Raw genomic sequence first — 19,207 nt, 5'->3', positions numbered from 1 at the left:
CCTCCTGAATATGAATTCACTTGAAACTTAATAGGCACATACATAGTATTTCAAATACATACCTAAAAAGCCTGTTTCATTTTAATAAATTGAGCTTGATATTCAAAAAAACAATAAATCCAGCCAAAATACATTCTAGGTAAAAGTGACAAGATTTCATCCAGCGTCTCTGAAAGATCTCAGTTGCATGATCTTTGATAAAAGAGGGTAGTAGCTAAATAATACTACAGAATTCAGTGTACACGAAGTGCCAACTACACAATTGCAGACCCAGCATTTATTAATTTGGGAAGCAACCACCTACTGTAACTTCTCTTTACTTTTTCATAAGAAAATGACAATGAGGAAGGAAGTGCAGCAGAAATCTTGAACATTACCACTATTATGCAAAAAAAAAAAAATGCTGTTAACTGTTTTCCCTTCAGTGACTTGATGTGCTCTCAGATGGAAAACTTATGATTCTTGTGACTCTTGGCTACCAGAAATCACATGAGATGAGTGAGGAAGAAAGACACAAAAGCTATATTTATATCTAGTACTGAACTTCTCAGAAATACCTTAATTTAATTCCTTGCAGAGACTGATAAAAATATCAGATGAGGGAGCCTTTCAAACGATCAATTATTACAATTGACAATACAATATTGCCATGTATTGAACTTCTAAATGTTTTATGCAAAATGTCCCTGTGAAAATATTCCTTAAATAAAGGAGAAGGCCTGGGTCAGGAATGAATTTTAAAGTGGTTGTACGGGTTAAGCAAATATCATTCAAATTATCTGACTATTATAAGCAGTGGCATTAAATTAGCATCTGTGTATATGTGTGTTTTTCCATGTTAAGAGGACCATGATTTTTCAGCTCTAATGCTATAAACAGTTTTGCTGCAGGACACTGCTTGTAAAACATCTTTTAATTTTGCTGTAACATTTGTTAGAACCTGTTGTTCTATCAAAGTAGATTAGAATGGGATAAGCAAAGAGAGATCAGGAAATTTGGGAATTTATAAAGTTTCTCTTGTTTTAAGTAAAATTATTATTATCACAGAGAGATACTCATCCTGGATCGTGTTTGATGCTCATTAGTATTGCCATTGGAAAAATACAGTTTTAAAAAGTGTATGCTTAATTTACTTACAGGAAAGATGTTTAACTGTTGGCTGTCCTGCTCTGCTCTTTTGCCTCCTCTACAATCTGGTGGGCAGAAAATTGAAGAGTTGCCCTATTTTTCAAACTCTTCCTTATTTTAAAATATTTCCATTTTTGGAAAATGGCCTTTAATCATTTATGAATATTCAACTTTAATGTTACATATGTTCATCTTCATCAGAGCATTGCACTGTTGTTATATTTATATATTTTTCCTCAGAAAATGACTCTGATTACCTACTGGGGCATAGATGATAAAAGAAGAAAAGATCTTTATGTAATGGTTGGGAAGGGAATAAGGAAGGTATGTTTTAGGAGTTTATATAAAACAGTAAAACAAGTATTTTTGATACCACTGGGATGTTTGTTGTATAAACTGGGCATTCCTAGTTTGGATGTGTAGAATTGGGTTCTTTAAAAAGTATGCTTGCATAGATTGGCACCATCACAGCTATCCCAAGGGGAAAGAATAGCATGAAAATAAAAGGAGAAATTCTGACTTCCCGCTAAACATCCAGAGTTACCAGAGGCATGGCAGCTAGCATGCCTCTTCATAAGCACAAATACTTAGTTGCTTTTGACTCTTATTGAAAAAATAATATCTTTCCCCTGTTTGTCACTAGAACTGCCACCAGAAGAAAAGCCCTTCGTTTGCTCCAAATAAGCACCTCTGTTTTTCACAGCTTGCAGTGATGCTTAAAGTAAATAAGTTCTTGTGCAGCTAGCACTATTGGATTCATTCAATTGCCTGAACAAAGCTATTGTTTAGAGGTTTACAACAAGCCTTTTCTGTTTCCTTTAAAAGAGTCTTCCTTGTTCCTGTGTTTGGCATGCTTAGTATAGTAAGCCTTTCTACAATTTTCAAATACTAAAGATAATTTTCCCCCACAGAAGAAATGAAGGAAGACTATGACACTATGGGGCCAGAAGCCAGGATCCAGACTACAGTTAACAATGGTACAGGTGAGTTGTGTTTACCACACTAAGATCATGTTTGTCCTGTGTCATGCGGATTTAGTGAGTCAGGGAAAGAAACACTGACCCATCCATTTGCATCTCCACGACTTAACAAAGTAAGTCTGACTTTACAGCACTTCTGGTTTTGTACCAAATCAGAATCCTCCACATTTTGATATTTTATTAAGCAAATACATCTCTTATTCTTATACACTTAATTTGCCCGTGAAGCTCAAGAATATCGAACTGTATGAATGGATCCTTTCAGAGCATTAGTTGGCTGAATTTCCAGTAGTCATTTTTATTTTAAAAGACTGCAAACATAATTTTAAAATTAGAATGTTATATGCCTGTACTAGCCACCACTTGATATCAGTCATTGAGAAGTCAAATGATACGGTCTAATTTAGACTGTAAAATGTTTTTTTGGAAAGACAAATTTCCATGAACATTCCTCACAAAAATTACTTACCTGAGTTCCTTTTCATTCTTTCTGCACTTTAAATTTTTTGCATCTTTTAGAACCTTTAAATAATGTTTTCCAGGCAGAAGTTTTAGGGAAGAAATGACAATTTCACTTCTTTTTAATGAAGCTAAATAATTATAATGGGAAGATTGTAAATCGTATTTTGTTTTACTCTGCTGCTGCTATAGCATGGAATTTCAAGACAGTTGTGGCATTCCATGTTTTTTTCCAAAAACTGAATGGCATCTTCTTTCACATTCTCATATCACTAGCACGAATTTACATTGACTCACTATGTTAATCTCTTTTTCAGGTGAGACTAATTATTTTTGGTGTTTCAAACAGTCCGCCACCCTGCCATTACAAATATTAGCATAGTGCCCAGTATAAAATTACCTTCCAAAACAAAACAAAAAACACAGAACTATTCCCATTCAACTCATCAATGGAAAACACTTGAAGGTTTTTGAAGTGTCAGAAGTAAACAATTAAGATGATACTCATATTTCCCTTATGTTGATATGCACCATAATAAATTGCTCACCTGTGTTTCTATTTAGGATGCTCTTATTAATAACATGAAGGCACTAATTCACTTTCTTGGGTATAAAATAAGAGAAATAATGAAAAATAATTTTTTATTCATTTGAATAATTCCAATTTAAAATATAAAAATAAAACTGTATAATATGTGGTTATAGAAAAAGTACAGAATTATTAGCCAATAATTTTGATTTTTAAACCCAGCTCTGGCAATAACTAGATCATGACCTTGGACAAGTCAGTTTCCCTCTTTGGAAATCAGTTTCTGCAACCATAAAATGAATAAATTGAACTAGTTTCTTGCTAAGAATATTTCTAGTTTTTAATATTCTGTGTTTCAGGGGTACTATCATGATGTAAAAATAGAAAAGAAACAGGACAAAATAACTTCATATAAAAACAATATAAAGATACCACATATTAGATACTTTCTGTAATGTTCCAACTCAAAAGATCAAAAATGGCCTCATGTTCCTTTTAAAGATAAATGTTACATTTCAGCTCCTAGCATAAATGAAAGCTGATTTTTATTACCTTTATAAGCTTTTCAAGTGTCACAAAAGAAAATTTATCTCTCAAAGTAACAATCTACTAGTTGTTGTGTACACCTACAGTCTAAAGTGAGGTTAATAAAAATTGTTTCTATTCAGAAGGTTTAAAAATCAATCTTGAATGTTCTTTCACCAGGCTTTAAGATCCCCTGTTCTCATAATACTTACTGTTCCTTATAGTTCATATGCATTCGGTCAATAAATAGATCAATAAGTATTCATTGAATGTGTTCTATGTATTCACTGTGAACGTGAGTTGGAAGATGGGGCAGGAAGACTAAGACATGATTATTATTTAATTTGGAAGATAAGACTAAGACACATGAAAAAATAATGATGAATAGTAAGTGAAAGTATGTGATAAATATGCCACAAGTTGTAGGAACCATAATTATTTGAATTACAGAAGTGGGAGAGATCCTGTGGGGTGGGTATTCACATATGTTGTATGGAGGAATTTGAACTAAGTACATCTTCAATAGTCATAGAGGAGTGAGGAAGGTCTTTCTTGCAGAAGAGGAACATGTGAGCCAAGAGGGGAAATGTGGTATCTATTCAGAGGACAAGGAGTAAAAGGATTTGGCTAAGTCAAGGAGTCCTAGCAGGCACTTTAAGGAAAATAAAGCTGGACATTTAAGTTGAAGCCAGCTGGTAGAGAATACTGAGCATCAGACAAGAGTTGGGATCATGGTTATACTACCATGATTTCTGGGGGGCGTGGGGGGCGGGACCAGATTCTGAGAGGCTAACTGAAAGTCATTGTAGTCATTCAGGTAGGAAGTGATAAAAATCTTGTCCTAGGGTGGGAACAGTGGTGAAATTAGCAACATGACTTCCTAACAACCAGTTGATTCTCTGGATGGTGGAAGCTAAATGGCTTCAAGATTACAGATCTGCGTGTTTAGAATAGAGCAATTCTTTCTATTTCTAGATCTACAGGAGAAAGACCTAATTTTGAAAAGATCTTGAACCAGACTTTAGACATAAGTATTTTCATATAAAAGTTATATATATATATATATATATATATATATATATATATATATGAATATGGGAATGCCAATTGGAAATGAGGAATTGAAACCCAAGAAGTCAGGGCTGGAGATACAAATTTGAGAGTCATGCAAATATATTAAGATAGTATTTGACATCATAGGACTATGAGATTTACAATTGAGAGTATATTTATTAAAGGAAGCAGAAAACCGAGACTAGGCCTCCCAGTGAGTAAGGAGAAAAAACAAATTTGTTGAAAGAAAAAAGACTGTAAGAGAGAAAAAATTAAACATCCAGATGCAAACAAAGAGAATTTCATAAAGGTGAGAATGGCCAACTCAATTAAAAGCTTCAGATAGCTACTTTTGAAAGAATTCTGAGCAAATACATTGGACTTGGTAATTAGGAATTTACTGTTGATCTTCATTTTATAGCTCTTCCCTTTTAGAAAATAAAGGCACATCTATTCCTAGCCATAAGTTTAACACTTCTTATGCCTGGCTTTGCTTTGGATGCTAACTATGTGTGGAATTGAAATAATATATCTTTTATGGTTGAAATTACTGCCAATAGACCGACTCTTTCTCTTCTTCCAAGTCATACTCTTCAAGATCCAGCTATTGGCTGACTTTCTTCTCTGACCATCCCAAGGTAGACTCTTCCTCCACTGAACCCTTGGGGTTTGGGCCACTTTATTGCCACAGATCATGGAATGATCTAGATCAGAGAGTGTTTCTGAAGAAATGACGGAGTAAAACACAAACAGCATTTGGACTTCCCATTCATATTTTTAGGTTGACATATTTTTGACTCCTGGCCTGAAGTAACCCACCAGACATTTACAGCTCCCATTATTCCAGTCTTCTAAACCAGAAAGCCTTAGTTACATTTGACTGTCCCCTGGCCTTCATGTTCTGCTCTATTGTCAGCTCACATCCCTCCTATAACTGTTTTTTCAATGTCCAAATTCCCTCTTTAGAATCCTTAATGGCCCCTTAGTACCTATAGGACAAAACCCACATTCTTCAGTCCAGTATCAAGTGCCATCCGTTTCACACCAACAGCACTCCATTCTCCAGACCCAATCCCTTGGTGCTATCAAAAAAGAATCACACTTACTTACGCCAACCTCTGAATCTCTTCCCATCCTAATCTCTTAGCCTCTTTCTCCTAGTCATCCAGATTCTCCCCAGGACCAGCTCAAATGTCATTTCCTTAATGTGGTCATCGCTGAACGCCCCAAACCACATCAATCTCCTCTTTTTCTAAAATCACACAGCTCTAGGATACACACCACTGATTTCAGCATGTTTGATTGTTCCTCTTTATGTTGTTTGCACCTATTTCACCTTAGTTAATTTCAGGAAGACAAGAAATTTCTTCAGCCAAAAAATGGAGGTAGATTATTCTTTTATCTACCTTGTAGGATCATTGAGGCAATTAAATAAATAACATATATTGACATTAATAAGTAACAAAAAAATGTTTGCTTTAAGAAGAGGACTATTCTGTTTTGCCTCAAGGTACCCAGTGTAGCAGAGAACTCACACGGAAGACATTATGGCTGGTAAAATGAATGAATGAATGAATGAATGAATGAATGAATGAATGAATGAATGAATGTTCGGTGGAGAAAAAATGGACTCTGCTAAAGGAAGCCGCAGTACAGGAAAACATTCCCTGTGGAGGAGACTGAGTCAGCATCTTCAGAGAGTGAAACTAGAATTTAAGTCCCTGAAATCAACTTGTTAAAAGGCAGAGCAAAACAGCCTAGAGTCTCACTACTTTTCTTTTTTGACAACAAAGTTAGATGAACAGAACAGCAAAATTGATTGATAACAACCTAAAGCATCGCAAACCTGGATTTATATTAATAACTTTCTACATTGTATAATTCCACTTGTTTTAATGTTTTTAAAAAAGAAAGAAAATTATACTGCTTTCACACATAAGCTATAGAAAGCCTTTTTACAAAGAACCCCACAACTTCCAGGTAGTAATAGGAATTAAATTCAGAATGAAATTATTGGGTAAAATTTTTAAGAGTGTGTGAAAAACACTATTCCCTAAGAAGATTAGAGAAATGGAAAAACTTAGGAGCATGACAAACATGAGTTTGCCTGCATGCTAGTAGTAACAAGGTTCTATCTTAGGTGCAGTGATGATTAGCATTAATGCAGTTCCACGTGCATATCAAGACTCAAATAGGGCCCTGATGTTTTCCTCTTTGAATGTATGAAAGTTATATTTACTGAGACAATCTAGTACTCTAGTTATAAAGGGCTATTAATAACCACCTGCATCTGCACTTCCTTTGCTAAGGGGAAAAAAAACCAAAACACCTTACATCCAGAAACCAGGCAAGGCCAATTTAGGCCTCAGTGCCTAATCTTGCACAACACAATAAAATTCTTCTCTAATAACTAAGAGACTGTAACTACAGTCTGTATATAGACTGTAACTACAGTCATTAAACTTGCCTCCAAATTCTAAGAGTAATATATAAATTATTTTACATATGAGAAGCAATCATTGCTTTGTATAACCTACATTTGAATTTTCTTTCTACTAGTTACTAGTTACATGAACATGAGTATGTAATTGATAAACCTTCATTTCTACATCAGTAAAGCAGAAATGATGATTTTTTATGCACAGGTCTTATTGTAGGGATTAAATGACATGTCATTTTTAAAGCACCTGGTACGATGCCTAAGATTCACTAGATGCTCACCCTTTTTTGCTTTGTTTTGCCAGTTTGTTTGTTTGCATCTACAAGTAAGCTTTAAGCTATTTTTATTCATTAAATGAATACATGGTAAACTGCTTCCTCCCTTCACACTGGTTCCTCATTAACTTCTTCTCTAGAAAACAAAAACACAATATCTAACAAATTTGTAATGAAATAACTAAACAGTCAATTTTGAGAGCCTTTGCCAATTAAGTTCCTTTGATATCCTGGAAAGCTACACAGACAAGTTGTAGGACAAATTTTTTTCACGACTCTGGCATCTGAGGTTGCAATATGAAGATTAAGAAGGAGTAGTTTAGTTTTCTATCTCATTTCATCTTTATCTAGCATCTCTTCTTTAATTGTAGAAGAGGAGAATTTAGTAGTATTTATAATGTTTGTGTGTAATGATGATGAAAGCTGTCAAAGATTTTTCCTTTATTTGACAACTTACTAGCTTCAGGAATCATATCCTTTTTATTTATGATTGACACATAATAACTCTACATCTTTATGGGGTAGAATGTGATGTTTCAATACATGTATAAATTGTGTAATGATCAAATCAGGGTAATTAGCATATCCATCACCTTAAACGTTTACCATTTCTTTGTGATGAAGGCATTCAAAAACCTCTCTTCTAGCTATTTTGAATTATACAATATATTATCGTTAACTCGAGTCATCCTACTATACAATAGGCTACCAGAACTTATGTCTCCTATTTAATTGTAGTTTTGTACCCATTGCCCAATCTTTAACCCTCCCTTCTTCTCCTCTACTCCCCATCCTCTGTAATCAGGTTAAATGTCCATCAAGGGATGAATGGATAAAGAAAATGTAGTGTATATACCCAATAATAGAATATTTTCAGCTGTAAGAAAGAATGAAATTCTATCATTCACAGTAACATAGATGAACCTGGAGGACTTTATGCCCAGTGAAATAAGACAGGCACAGAAAGGCAAATACTGCATAATCTCACTCATGTGTGGAATCTAAAAAGTAGTTCTCATAGAAGTAGAAAGGAATCATATCTTTTTTTTTTCTTACCCTGGATAACAATCAATGAACAAATAATAAAACTTTTGTCCCTTGTTAACAACCACTAAGATACATACATTCGTCCATTTTCAGTCAGAGTGTTCATTCTGTGAAGTATTTGAACTGAGGCTTAAGAAGGAAACTTGAAGGAAACAGAAGATTTAGTCCTCGCCATTAAGGAACATGACATTTTATGGTGCCTATAGAAAAAAACAAAAATAATAATGAAGGAAGACAAAATTTACCAAAAAACCCCAGAAATTATAGCTTCTTTAGCTATTCAAATAAATGGCCACTGACTGAGACCCTACTAAGTGCAAGGCATTTTTTATGCATCATGAAAGATACAATGAAAAAAGAATAATCCTTCTCATTAAGAACTTAAATTCAACTGGGTGAATAAAATGATAGTAGAAGAATAAGAAATGTGTGTAAAATGTTTAGCACAATTTTAGGACGTAATACATGCTCAGTTGTTGCAAGCCATCATTGTTATTATTATTGATTATAATAATATATGGATTAAGATGTTTTATTTGAAATACAGCAAGCTATGTAGGTTCAAATGCAAAGTGTTCAGCATTGCAGAGGGTTCCTAACAGAGTGTAGGAACAAATATTGGAGATGGGGCAATAGAGAGGTGCTTTAAAGAGAATGCAAATTTCAGGGAAAGTTTTCTTCAGGACACGGACTTGCTGAGCATGCCTCTATGCAAAAGAGAGCAACGCTGAAATGTAAATGGAGACTGGGTAAAAGATGGAATTTTGAGGGAATAGCTTTGGGTGGTAGCCATAGCAGAGGGCAAGAACACGTCTTTCTTTAGCAGTAAGATCAGAAGAAGAAGGGAGAACGAGGGCAGAGATAATGTGGTCAGTTTAAGGTGGTCCAGGAAATTCACACCAAATACATAAGGTTGCACTCTCTGAAGTGGCAGGAAAAAGAGACCGTCAGCTAGCAGTAAGGGAATAGGAACAGGACTGGAATCTTGAGAAATGGAAATCAGAGTAATTGCTGTGGACAATGCATGGATATTGGATCATCATTAGGAAAGAATACCCTGTTTTGAAAACATAGTCTGAAGCTAAACTACACTATTATTTAAGTTTCTTTAGATATGTTTGATGCTCTAGGAGCAGAGAAATTGGACTGGACCTTAGTTCGTCAGGGCAAGAATGATATGAGAATAACTGGCAGGGATGGAAGTGATTTCAAGTTTCAAGGTGAACTGACACAAGTAAAATCAGAGTGAGTAAAATGGGCCGGGGACTTGTCAGGGCCTTATTGTCACAACGAAATACCTGTTGCAAGGGAATGAGGAACTGAATGACAGGGAACGGGAGAAGGTGGAAGTCAGAGAGTACGAGCTCCTGGTTCTGGTTCTGGTTCTGAGAGATGGAATTGTCCCAGGTTGGGCCCAGTACCAAGGTGCGGCCACCCATGTTGTTGGACACGAGAAAGCCTAAGCTCTCTGAACCCAGGATCCTGCACGGACTGCATTTTAAACAATGACGTTTCCCAGAGTGACAGCAATGGCATCCTGAGAGAAATACAAGCATGGAACTGGTATCATTTTACTTGAGCTGTACAGGCAGTGTCCTCAAACATGATGGCGAAAATGGATGACTCTAGACGTCAAAACATTGCAGTGACAGAGTGGAGGCTCTTTGAGGGTAGTTACCTCTGCTCTTCTCCGTGTTTCCTTTCAGTAGGTGCAGTGGTTTTGTACAGTGTGCATGGTTGATAAGCAGGTTGTTTGTTGAATTGACAAAACAGAAACACTGGTCTCAAACAGCAGTGTGAATTAAGGAGTACGTTGTCCCATCCCCTTTGTTCTGTGTGTCAAGACAGATGAAAGCAGGATCAGCTCTGCGGGAAAGGTCTGTGAGGGATGAGATATTATCAGGGGATGACACAGTTTCATTTAGTCTGAAGAAGTGGAACGCATGTAGGAGGAGGTCATTAAGCATGTGGAGGGGGAAAACAAGTAGTATGTGAAATGGGAAAGCAAAATGAACCGTGAATAAAGTTCTTTTTTGGTTGCTAGTCCAAAGTTAAGCTTGAGACATATTTTATTTACTATAACCATGAAATAGCTAATAAAATAATAGCTAACAAAAATTCACCTTTGGAGGATGCTTTGCGAAGTTATTCTTTATTGAGTGCCTTTGGAAACATATTTAGAAATAAGAATATTCAAATTAGGAAAATATAATCCTTAAAGATTAAGTAGAAATTTTAAATAAGCATCCTGAGTGGAGAATCTGAAGAACTTTTATAATGTTTTCTCTTTGCCCTACTAGACCCAGTTCTGGATCACCCAGTAAAAAGCTAAAACATGAAACAATGACCTAGGATTCAGAAGAGTGGGGACAAGGAAAAAATAGGAAAAAAAGTTCAAAATGTAATATTTCATATATTTCAGCATATATATTTCAGTATATGTATATATATATATGTGATGTGTGTATGTATATATCTATATAGATACACATACTGAAATTGGGCATTTCGTTGGCTTTTCCCATATTAATTTTGTGGTGTAATGGTGTTGTAATAGAATCACTCATAATGTCATTGTGATCTTTTGAGCACATAGGGCTTGTTCAAATGGTATCAAATCAGGCATGATGAAAAACTAAAATGATGGGGTTTTCTCTCTTGTTCTCTCTTTGTCTCATATTGAGTCATATGATATAGTAGAAAGAGCAATGGGTTAAGAGTCAGGGTGTGTAAATCCTGCATACAGCTCTTCCAGAACTTAGTTGTGTAACTTTGTATGAATCATTAACCTCACTGTACCTTAATTGTATCACCTGTTAAATGAGGAAGTTAGACTTAACGTTTTGGACTCTGCCCCACTCTACCCTTTCTTCTAATGAAATTTGCCTGGAAGCAGGAATGAAGGAAACAAAAAACTGGACTGTGCTAGTTGGCATGGGAATGGGAGATTCTCAGGGGCCCTGCCTCATACACAGGGCCAGCTTCCTGGGTGTGCGACCTACACACTTGCACAGGTCCCTGTGCTAGAGAGGGCCTTGCTAAGAGAGGCCTTGCATTTGGTTGGCTCTGCTGTGTCTGTCTTGAAATTCTTTAACACTTTTCCAATGAGGGGCCGACATTTCATTTTACACTGGGCCCTGCAAATTGCGTAGCTAGTCCTGATTATACCTCACAAATACATTAGGATCATGGCAGAGTATAAGCCAGGATGGGAAGGAGTGGGATCAGAGATTCACTGTCTGAAGTACAAAATAGAAATGCCAGTTTGGTCTAGGTTTATAGGATCCTTCCTGGGGTGTCTCCAGAGCAATGGAATCCTAAGTAAAGATCTAGACCTAGATTGAAAATCTTGCTTGAGCACGGAAACACAAAGGTGCAAGATGTTAACTTCCCTAATTTGGTAATATCAGTAATAAAATGGGCAGGCTAGCAAGCAAGCAACTCTGTGCATCGTGTCATTAGTACAGAAGAACGTTTTTGCATGTTTCTTATCCTCTTAGTTTAATAACTTCCAATTCCTCTTACTACTCTTACATGGAGTTTCAATGAACACTTTCAAATGAATTAGCCATGTTTGCTATGATGGGCAACAGAAGCCACACAAATTTTTAACATAATGTGTTTCTCTGCAAGAGTTAAGTGGTCATAGAATGTTAATCAATTGTACAAGATCAATTTATCAAATATTTCCATTAGTACCCAAATACATAAAAAAGGAGGGAGTCATACTATTATAAAGCATGTCATTTTCTTCTTGGTTGTATCTGTCACATTTTTATGGGTTGGAAGATTTTTGTCAGCCAGTCAGATATCTGTCATGGAAATCATCATTTTTAAATTTCTTAGTTCATGTCATACTTTGAGTTTTTTTTTTTAAATAAATTTGAAAAAGAGAGAGGTTCTGAGGAGGGAAAAACAGAAGTAGCAGTTGGCAGGGTAGACAGGAGGGTCATTTTCGGATGATAATCAGTGTACACCAAGAAGAGCCCGGTCACTTCCTGGCTAATGAATGCTGCGGTTTTATTAGCTTTGTTTGTGATTAGGAGCAGCTATCTCTACTTCACAGCAAGAGTTCCCACAAGAAGTAACTGATACCCCAAGCTTCTTGACTGCCTCTTTCATTCATTCACCAAATATTTAATAACTACCGTTTTCCTTGTGATGTTGTCTGTTGTTTCCAGTCAGCTCCAAAATATTTTTCTTAATCTGCCGTGTGTGGGTCCCCCATCAGAAAGCTGTGTTGTTTTGAGTTTTTAATCGAAAAGAATACAGATAAAATTCTCTAGGCCTCACCAGTGAGTAAAAAGCAAATTGATTAAGGTAATTAATTAATTGAAATTATGGAATTCTGGAACTTTGGGGATACCCCAGAAAGCACACACTGGCTTGTTTTACAGATGAAGAGATCGAGATGCAGAAAAAATGAAATAACTGAGCCAAAATGAGGAGTCCAAGGGCCCTGAACCTGGTCTGATCATTTAACCACTGAGTCATAACTGTGTCCCAGGCACTATGCTAGGCACTGTTGACACAAAGCCGAATAGCACGTAGTTCACGCCTCTGTCAGCTCATAGACATGTAAGCAACAGATTATAGGATGTAAAAAAATTCAATGATTGAGATATGCGGGTGATATTCGGTAAGTAAAGAAGGAGGGTGTGAACTCAGGTTGAGGTAGTCAGGAAGGCCACCTGACATGGAAGCGATTCTGCGCTGTTTCCAAAACCATGCTACTGAGTGTCTGATTTATTTTTTATTTTATTTTACTTTTTTTCCAGCATACTGTGGGGGTAGAAATTTTAAGGCTACATATATTGCCCTTGCCTCCGCCCCTCGAGTCAGAGCTTCAAGCGTGTCCATCCCCCAGTTGGTACGCATCGCATTCATTATGTATTTAGCTATGTGAGGAAGAGCGTTGAATTTCTGGAGAAGTGGTTCTTAAACTGGGCAAGGGTCAGAATTTCCTGAAGGGCTTGTTAAAACACAAATTGCTGATTCCATAGGTCTGGGGTGGGCCCCAAGAATTTGCATTTCGAGCAAGTTCCCAGGTAATACTGACGCTGCTGGTCTTGGGTCCACATTTTGAAAATCCTGACATTTCCAAGGTTTTGTGTGTCTCCACAAAAAGCATAAAAAAAGCACCAAATTGCTGGGCAAGATCACCTTACTTCATATATCCCTCTAAAATATAATAAAATAGTTTAAGAGTCTTCTGGTAGTATACCAATTCCAAATTTTTAGATGACACAGTGATGTGACAATGAGTGCATATTCTAACTTGGAAATTTAGAAAAATGTCATGGATTCTATCAGTCTTTACCAATACATAGCCATCAAAATTGTCTAAGGGTTAGTAGTCTCCAAATCTCGATAGTCACAATCCCTTAATATAAAATCTAACTTTAAAATTAGACTCTGCCCCTGCCTGGGCTGCCTCCTGCTGTCTGGGGAGATACTTGACCCTGCGGAGTCCTGCAGATGCCATCTCCTGTCACTCTTCACCTCAGTCTCCTGAAGCTCTTACATGTGGGGAACTCTCATTGGCATTTGAACGCTTGTTCCCTGGAGAAAGCCATGATAAAGCAGGGGTGGAGAAACCAGCCAAGACACACTGTACTAATTCCTGGGAAGAGAAGGAAACTTCTCTGTTGCTCTTGACGACCCTTCCCTGGCTTTATACATGCCTCTGTACCAGTCGGAGGTTCTGCAAGGCTGCCCGTGTAGCTGGGTAATGAGAAAAAGATCATCCCCTTCCTTCACGGTGCTTTTGAGATATCCAGTGCCAATATGTATTTTGGAAGCCTTCTGCAAAAAAAAAAAAAAAAAAAAATGGTCACATGCATTTTTAATGGCGAAATGCTTATATTCATTAGTCAACTTTAAACAAAGTAGCTATAAGAATTTATATACCTCAACAAATGCTGAGTACAAGCTTCTTTAAACTAAAAAAGTCAATACAAGTGACTACATTAAAAAATAATTTTCTATGTTTTCTTATCATCTAAGATGTTGTTAATACAGAGACTTTTTCAAAAAGATGATAAATACAGTGACCTAGATTTGTGATTGCTTCTTTAGGTCCCTTCACCTTCATGGAGTGAAGGGAGAAAAAAACCAGACTATATGATAAATCATGATTTCCACATTACATTGAGGAAATCTATATGTACATGATCCCTTATTATATATATATTTATAGGTCTGTGTATTGAAGAATCACAATCATTTGATGTATATGTCTTCAAATATTAGAATCACAGAAGTGAGAAAAAAATTATCAACCTCCTGTCCTCATCTCTGAGCACACTCTGTGGCACTAGTAGGCACTCAATAAATAGTTATTAAACAAAGGGACTGATAAATATTCTACTCAGTTTTTTATATACACTTGCTACAGCTCTTCTGAATCCTCCAAGATATTTTCTTTTCCAAAATAATTATTTATTCATTTTGCTGTTTATTAAAATGGCTTAACATAATATTCAAATATATTTCTTTAATTTGTTATGAAAATTAAAACATGCCAGATTCTAAACCATTGATAATAGAGTACCTGTCTTTCTATGTGAATACATACTTGTTACAAATAAAGAAAGTAAGTGACAGAGGGAAACCAAAAAAGGAGAAAGAATAAGTATCAGAGCCACATTATAATTTAACTACCTGTAAACACCAAGTAAATTTCACTTTTAAGTATCTTTGAGAAAGTATTCTAAAGCAACTTGATTTACAGGGGCTTGCTGATTTGGGAACCAACATTTCTCTTTTATTTAGAATTCTGCTAAAATTAATTATTTTTTAGGCAGTAATTTTAAAAGTCAGTTTATATTGATAATTATTATCTGTCTAAACTATCAATATCTAAGACAGACATAAAGGTATTTATAAAAGTATCATTAATAAGCAATATTAGTAAGAGTGGCAAACATATTTCCAAGAAAATGGAAGGCTTTCCTAACTTGAAGGAACCTAAAGTTTCACCCCAACAATATTAAAATACACATGGCCATGAGGAAACATTTTTAATTACTAAAGTTCTTTTTTTTTTTTTTTTTGGATAGAGAAAAGTTTATCTAAACTTAGGAAAGGTTGAGATATTTGCAAGGCATTCGGGTAAATTTTAGGACTAAATGCAAAATCTCTGGAGAAGGTGTGGGAAGAAATTACTTGAGGTTTCTTGTGAATTTTTGTTATGGTTTGATCATAAATACCATGCAAATATCCTTTGTCAGTGTGTTTTGGCAGTTCTTCCAAGGATACCAGGGAGTGAAGAGGATTACAGAAAGAAGGAAAATGAGGTTGATTTTACACTAGAAAAATGCAGTGGGGAATTCTATAACTTTCTAGCAAATTTTCTCCCTCATTCCTGTGTCCATTATACAATGCTACGTAATCTTTATAAAAACAAAAATACAAACTTCCAAATATAATCAAAACTTCATTCTTCCCTACAATTTTGAGAGTAACCAATATTTAATCGCATCATTTGTTCTAGTACTATAACAATTAGGGTGATTTTGGTTTTAAACATAACATAGCTTCAAGCGGAAAAGGAAGTTTCTTGGCTTATAGACTCTAAGGAAGTCTGTCGACTCTGGTCAACAGAGACACTACAAGCTGCATTTTGGTCTCAAGAACAAGAGGTGCTAGAAAGGGACGGTCAGGACGTGCCATCTTATCTGCTTTTCTCTGTGTGTCTACTTTATTCTCTCTCTTCATAAATCTTCTTTCTCTAGATAGAAAATAGCAATTTCTTCATTCTACATCTTATAGCTATAGTCACTTAGCAAAAAAACTAAAATGGCCTTGATGGGTTTTTTTGGAACAAAGTCCTAAAATCATGGAGAACAGATTTATTGAATTCAATTGTATCTGTTGGCTACCCCTAGACCAATCAACAGGACTGAGATCGGCTCACTTCAGTTGCAGATGACCGGCTGTAGCTAGGGTAGAACGATCATGTGATAACATAGCAGCTCCCTTGGGTACCATAAGGCTTGGCAATAGGGACATGGAGCCATTCTCAGGCAAAGGAGAATGTTGTAGTGCTAGGCATAAAAAAACACAATACACTACTAGTACGTATTGCAACCCCATGGAAAAAACACATTATATCCAGGCTGGTTATACTAAGTTCATGGAAGGTTCAACTCCAGCCCACTTAAGCGACTCTAGGTATATGAGATATATAACCAATAGCATGTCTACACCACGTGTGAAGTAAAATCCCAATGGAGCAAATAGATTAAAATGACTGAGTGCCATCTTCATGAAACTCTTTGTGAATACTCATCTGAGCCCTATCAAACTCTTGCAAGTATTTATGATCACTACTACACAGTTTATTATATAATTGTTCTACAGTTGCCTAAATATTAGATCTAAGTTCCTACCTCAACTGTAGGTCTCTTATTTTATGCTTCCTTTTACTAAAAGACCTCTACACCAAGATTAGCTTTAAGGACATAATTTATTCCACATTCATTCCATAAATGATTCTTTAAGAGCCTACTAATTTCTAGGCACTATACCCTATGCTTAGAATACAAAGATGATCAAAGACGGATCCTTAAAGAGAGCACATGATTTGATGTCTTTTGTCCCCATCACACTTGACATAGAAATCTAGCATGGCCAAATTTGATCTAGCAATTGGATTGCCTCTCCAAACACCAGTAGCATATCTAGATGCAATTTAGTTTGCCTATCCAGAAAAATCAGAATTTTCCTCCCTTTTAAGCCGAAAGGCTATTAATGCAAATCCAATTGAATTTGCATTTGATTACATTTCTGATGGAAACATTCATATGCAAATGAAAATTCATGCAAAGATAGCCAGATAATTCAAATAGTTGCTGAAATATCAAGATAAAATTAGGATATTAAATGTACATCCATCTATGTTTACTAGGTTACACTAAGGTCAGCAAGTGAGACAACGTTCTGGAAAAACTTAAATCATGTCTTAAACATTTGATAACACTCAAGTAGGTATGAGTTCAGAAAGGAGCTATTATGCTACTCTCTACTGTCATAGCACTGAAAAAGAAGTCAGTCACTAGTAAAATCAGTCAAGTTATTCAAAAGACGTTCATCTTGGATCCACCATTTTGTCTCCCTTATGTTTTCTTGTCATTAAAAACAAAAGGTGACTTTGATGATCCAAAACAATGAACAAATAGTCTATGCAAGTTGGCAGTTCCTACATAATCCCTAGCACCTTAGCGATGCAAGTTTAGTGACATCATCACAACCACGATCAATAAGTATCCTTTGGAAAGCGTACATGGCATTGTGAGTATAGCAGTGGAAAAGGGATCTTAACCAGTGTCCATATTCTATTATTAAATCCGGCTAAGAAAAGACGTAAGCAAAATTTCAAGGTATAAAATCGTAATCTACTGCTGCACATTCCAAACTTATTTTTGAAGTAAATACAGGTCTTGGAATCAGATGATTGTTCTCATTAAACTGAGCGGAAGTCGGTGTAGCAAAAGAGAAAGATTTGAGATCACAGTATTCGGGATTATGAGTGCTTAGTTTAATAGTCCACTAAGTGTAATTCTCCCATTTCCTTTTGTTTGATCCCGTATATTTGTCCATAGTTTCAAGTCTTTTTAGAATTCTAGTGTTCCCCACTTTAATGAATGTCCCCTGCCATCCATCACATCTGTAAAGCCTGAACATGGGGGTTAGCATCTCCCACGTTGACAAACCCAGTCCTGCCCCAAGTCTTAGAGATTTTATTTCTTAAGCATCTCTCACATCCAGACTCTTTTCTTCCTCTCCCTCTCCAATTCCTTATCCGTTATCATTTGCCTGGCCCAGGGCAAGAGTCTCCTCATTGGCTCCCCAGAACCCACTTTTCTAGTCCTCTGATCTCTATCATGCGATAGCCAAAGTTGTCATTTAAAAATGCAAATAATCATAATTTCATCTTTGCTTAATACCCTTTGATGGTTTCCCGTTTCTCTTAGAATAAAATCCCATGCCCTTAACAAGGCTCTTCCTCACTGCATGGTCTGGTTCCCTCCTGCCTCTCCACCCTCGCATCACAAGGCTCCCCTTCCACCCTCTGCACCTCCACCTCTTATTTCCTGAGCCACCCCATGCCTCTTTCCGTCACCACACCCTTGCACATGCTGCTCGTCCCCAGCTTCCACGGTTCATTTCATGCTTCCTCAATTAAAATTGTTAAAATTGTCCTGATCTTCCAAAGGCTGTCTTGTTCCACTGTAACTTCTTTCATACCACCGTATAACTTTCTTTCATAAGACATATTTGAGTTTGTAATGATGTATTTATTTTTGAGATATCGGTAATATTGATCTTTCTCCTGGCTTCGTGAAGGATGAGACTAGATCTGGTTTTCTGCAAGACATGATGCCTGTCACATACCAGGCATTCAATAAATGCTGTCGAATTAATGGAAGGTTCCACTTTCTAGTCTTCTCATCTAAAATCCACAAGTTCATAATAATGAAGGCCAGAAAAAAAAAAAAACAACACCAAATTGACTGGCTTGCTCAAAAATTACCCTGCCACAGTTGCCAAAGAGAATTAGCATGGCAAATTCTGTAATGTTGCTTGTGGCAGAGAAGGTAAGGTGAAGAATCCAGTGGAACCAAGGTTAACTGCTTTCAAAAACTATGATGGTAGGATCCCACCATTACTTGTACTCACAAAGTACTTTTTTCACTTACCTATGATAGAGAATAGCAGGTAGGTAACAGCTATTCTCCCAACTCTGCCTTATTATGCAAAAAACATT

At 36.3% G+C, this 19,207-nt stretch overlaps 1 protein-coding gene across 3 annotated transcripts in view; it reads left to right on the top strand.

The window, feature by feature from the left end:
* The window catches only part of ZEB2 (zinc finger E-box binding homeobox 2), a 136,489-nt gene that overhangs the window by 91,234 nt on the left and 26,048 nt on the right, over positions 1-19,207 (top strand). For all 3 annotated transcript variants that reach the window (XM_012744771.3, XM_076005505.1, XM_076005504.1), the window contains exon 4: positions 2,040-2,111. In XM_012744771.3, coding sequence (XP_012600225.1) covers positions 2,040-2,111 — 72 coding nt within the window. The remainder of the gene's footprint in view (positions 1-2,039; positions 2,112-19,207) is intronic.

Source organism: Microcebus murinus, chromosome 8, assembly GCF_040939455.1.
Source record: "Microcebus murinus isolate Inina chromosome 8, M.murinus_Inina_mat1.0, whole genome shotgun sequence".
Classification (NCBI taxonomy): Eukaryota; Metazoa; Chordata; class Mammalia; order Primates; family Cheirogaleidae; genus Microcebus; species Microcebus murinus.
The sequence above is the reverse complement of the archived record's forward strand: the minus strand, read 5'-3'. Positions and strand labels throughout refer to the sequence as shown.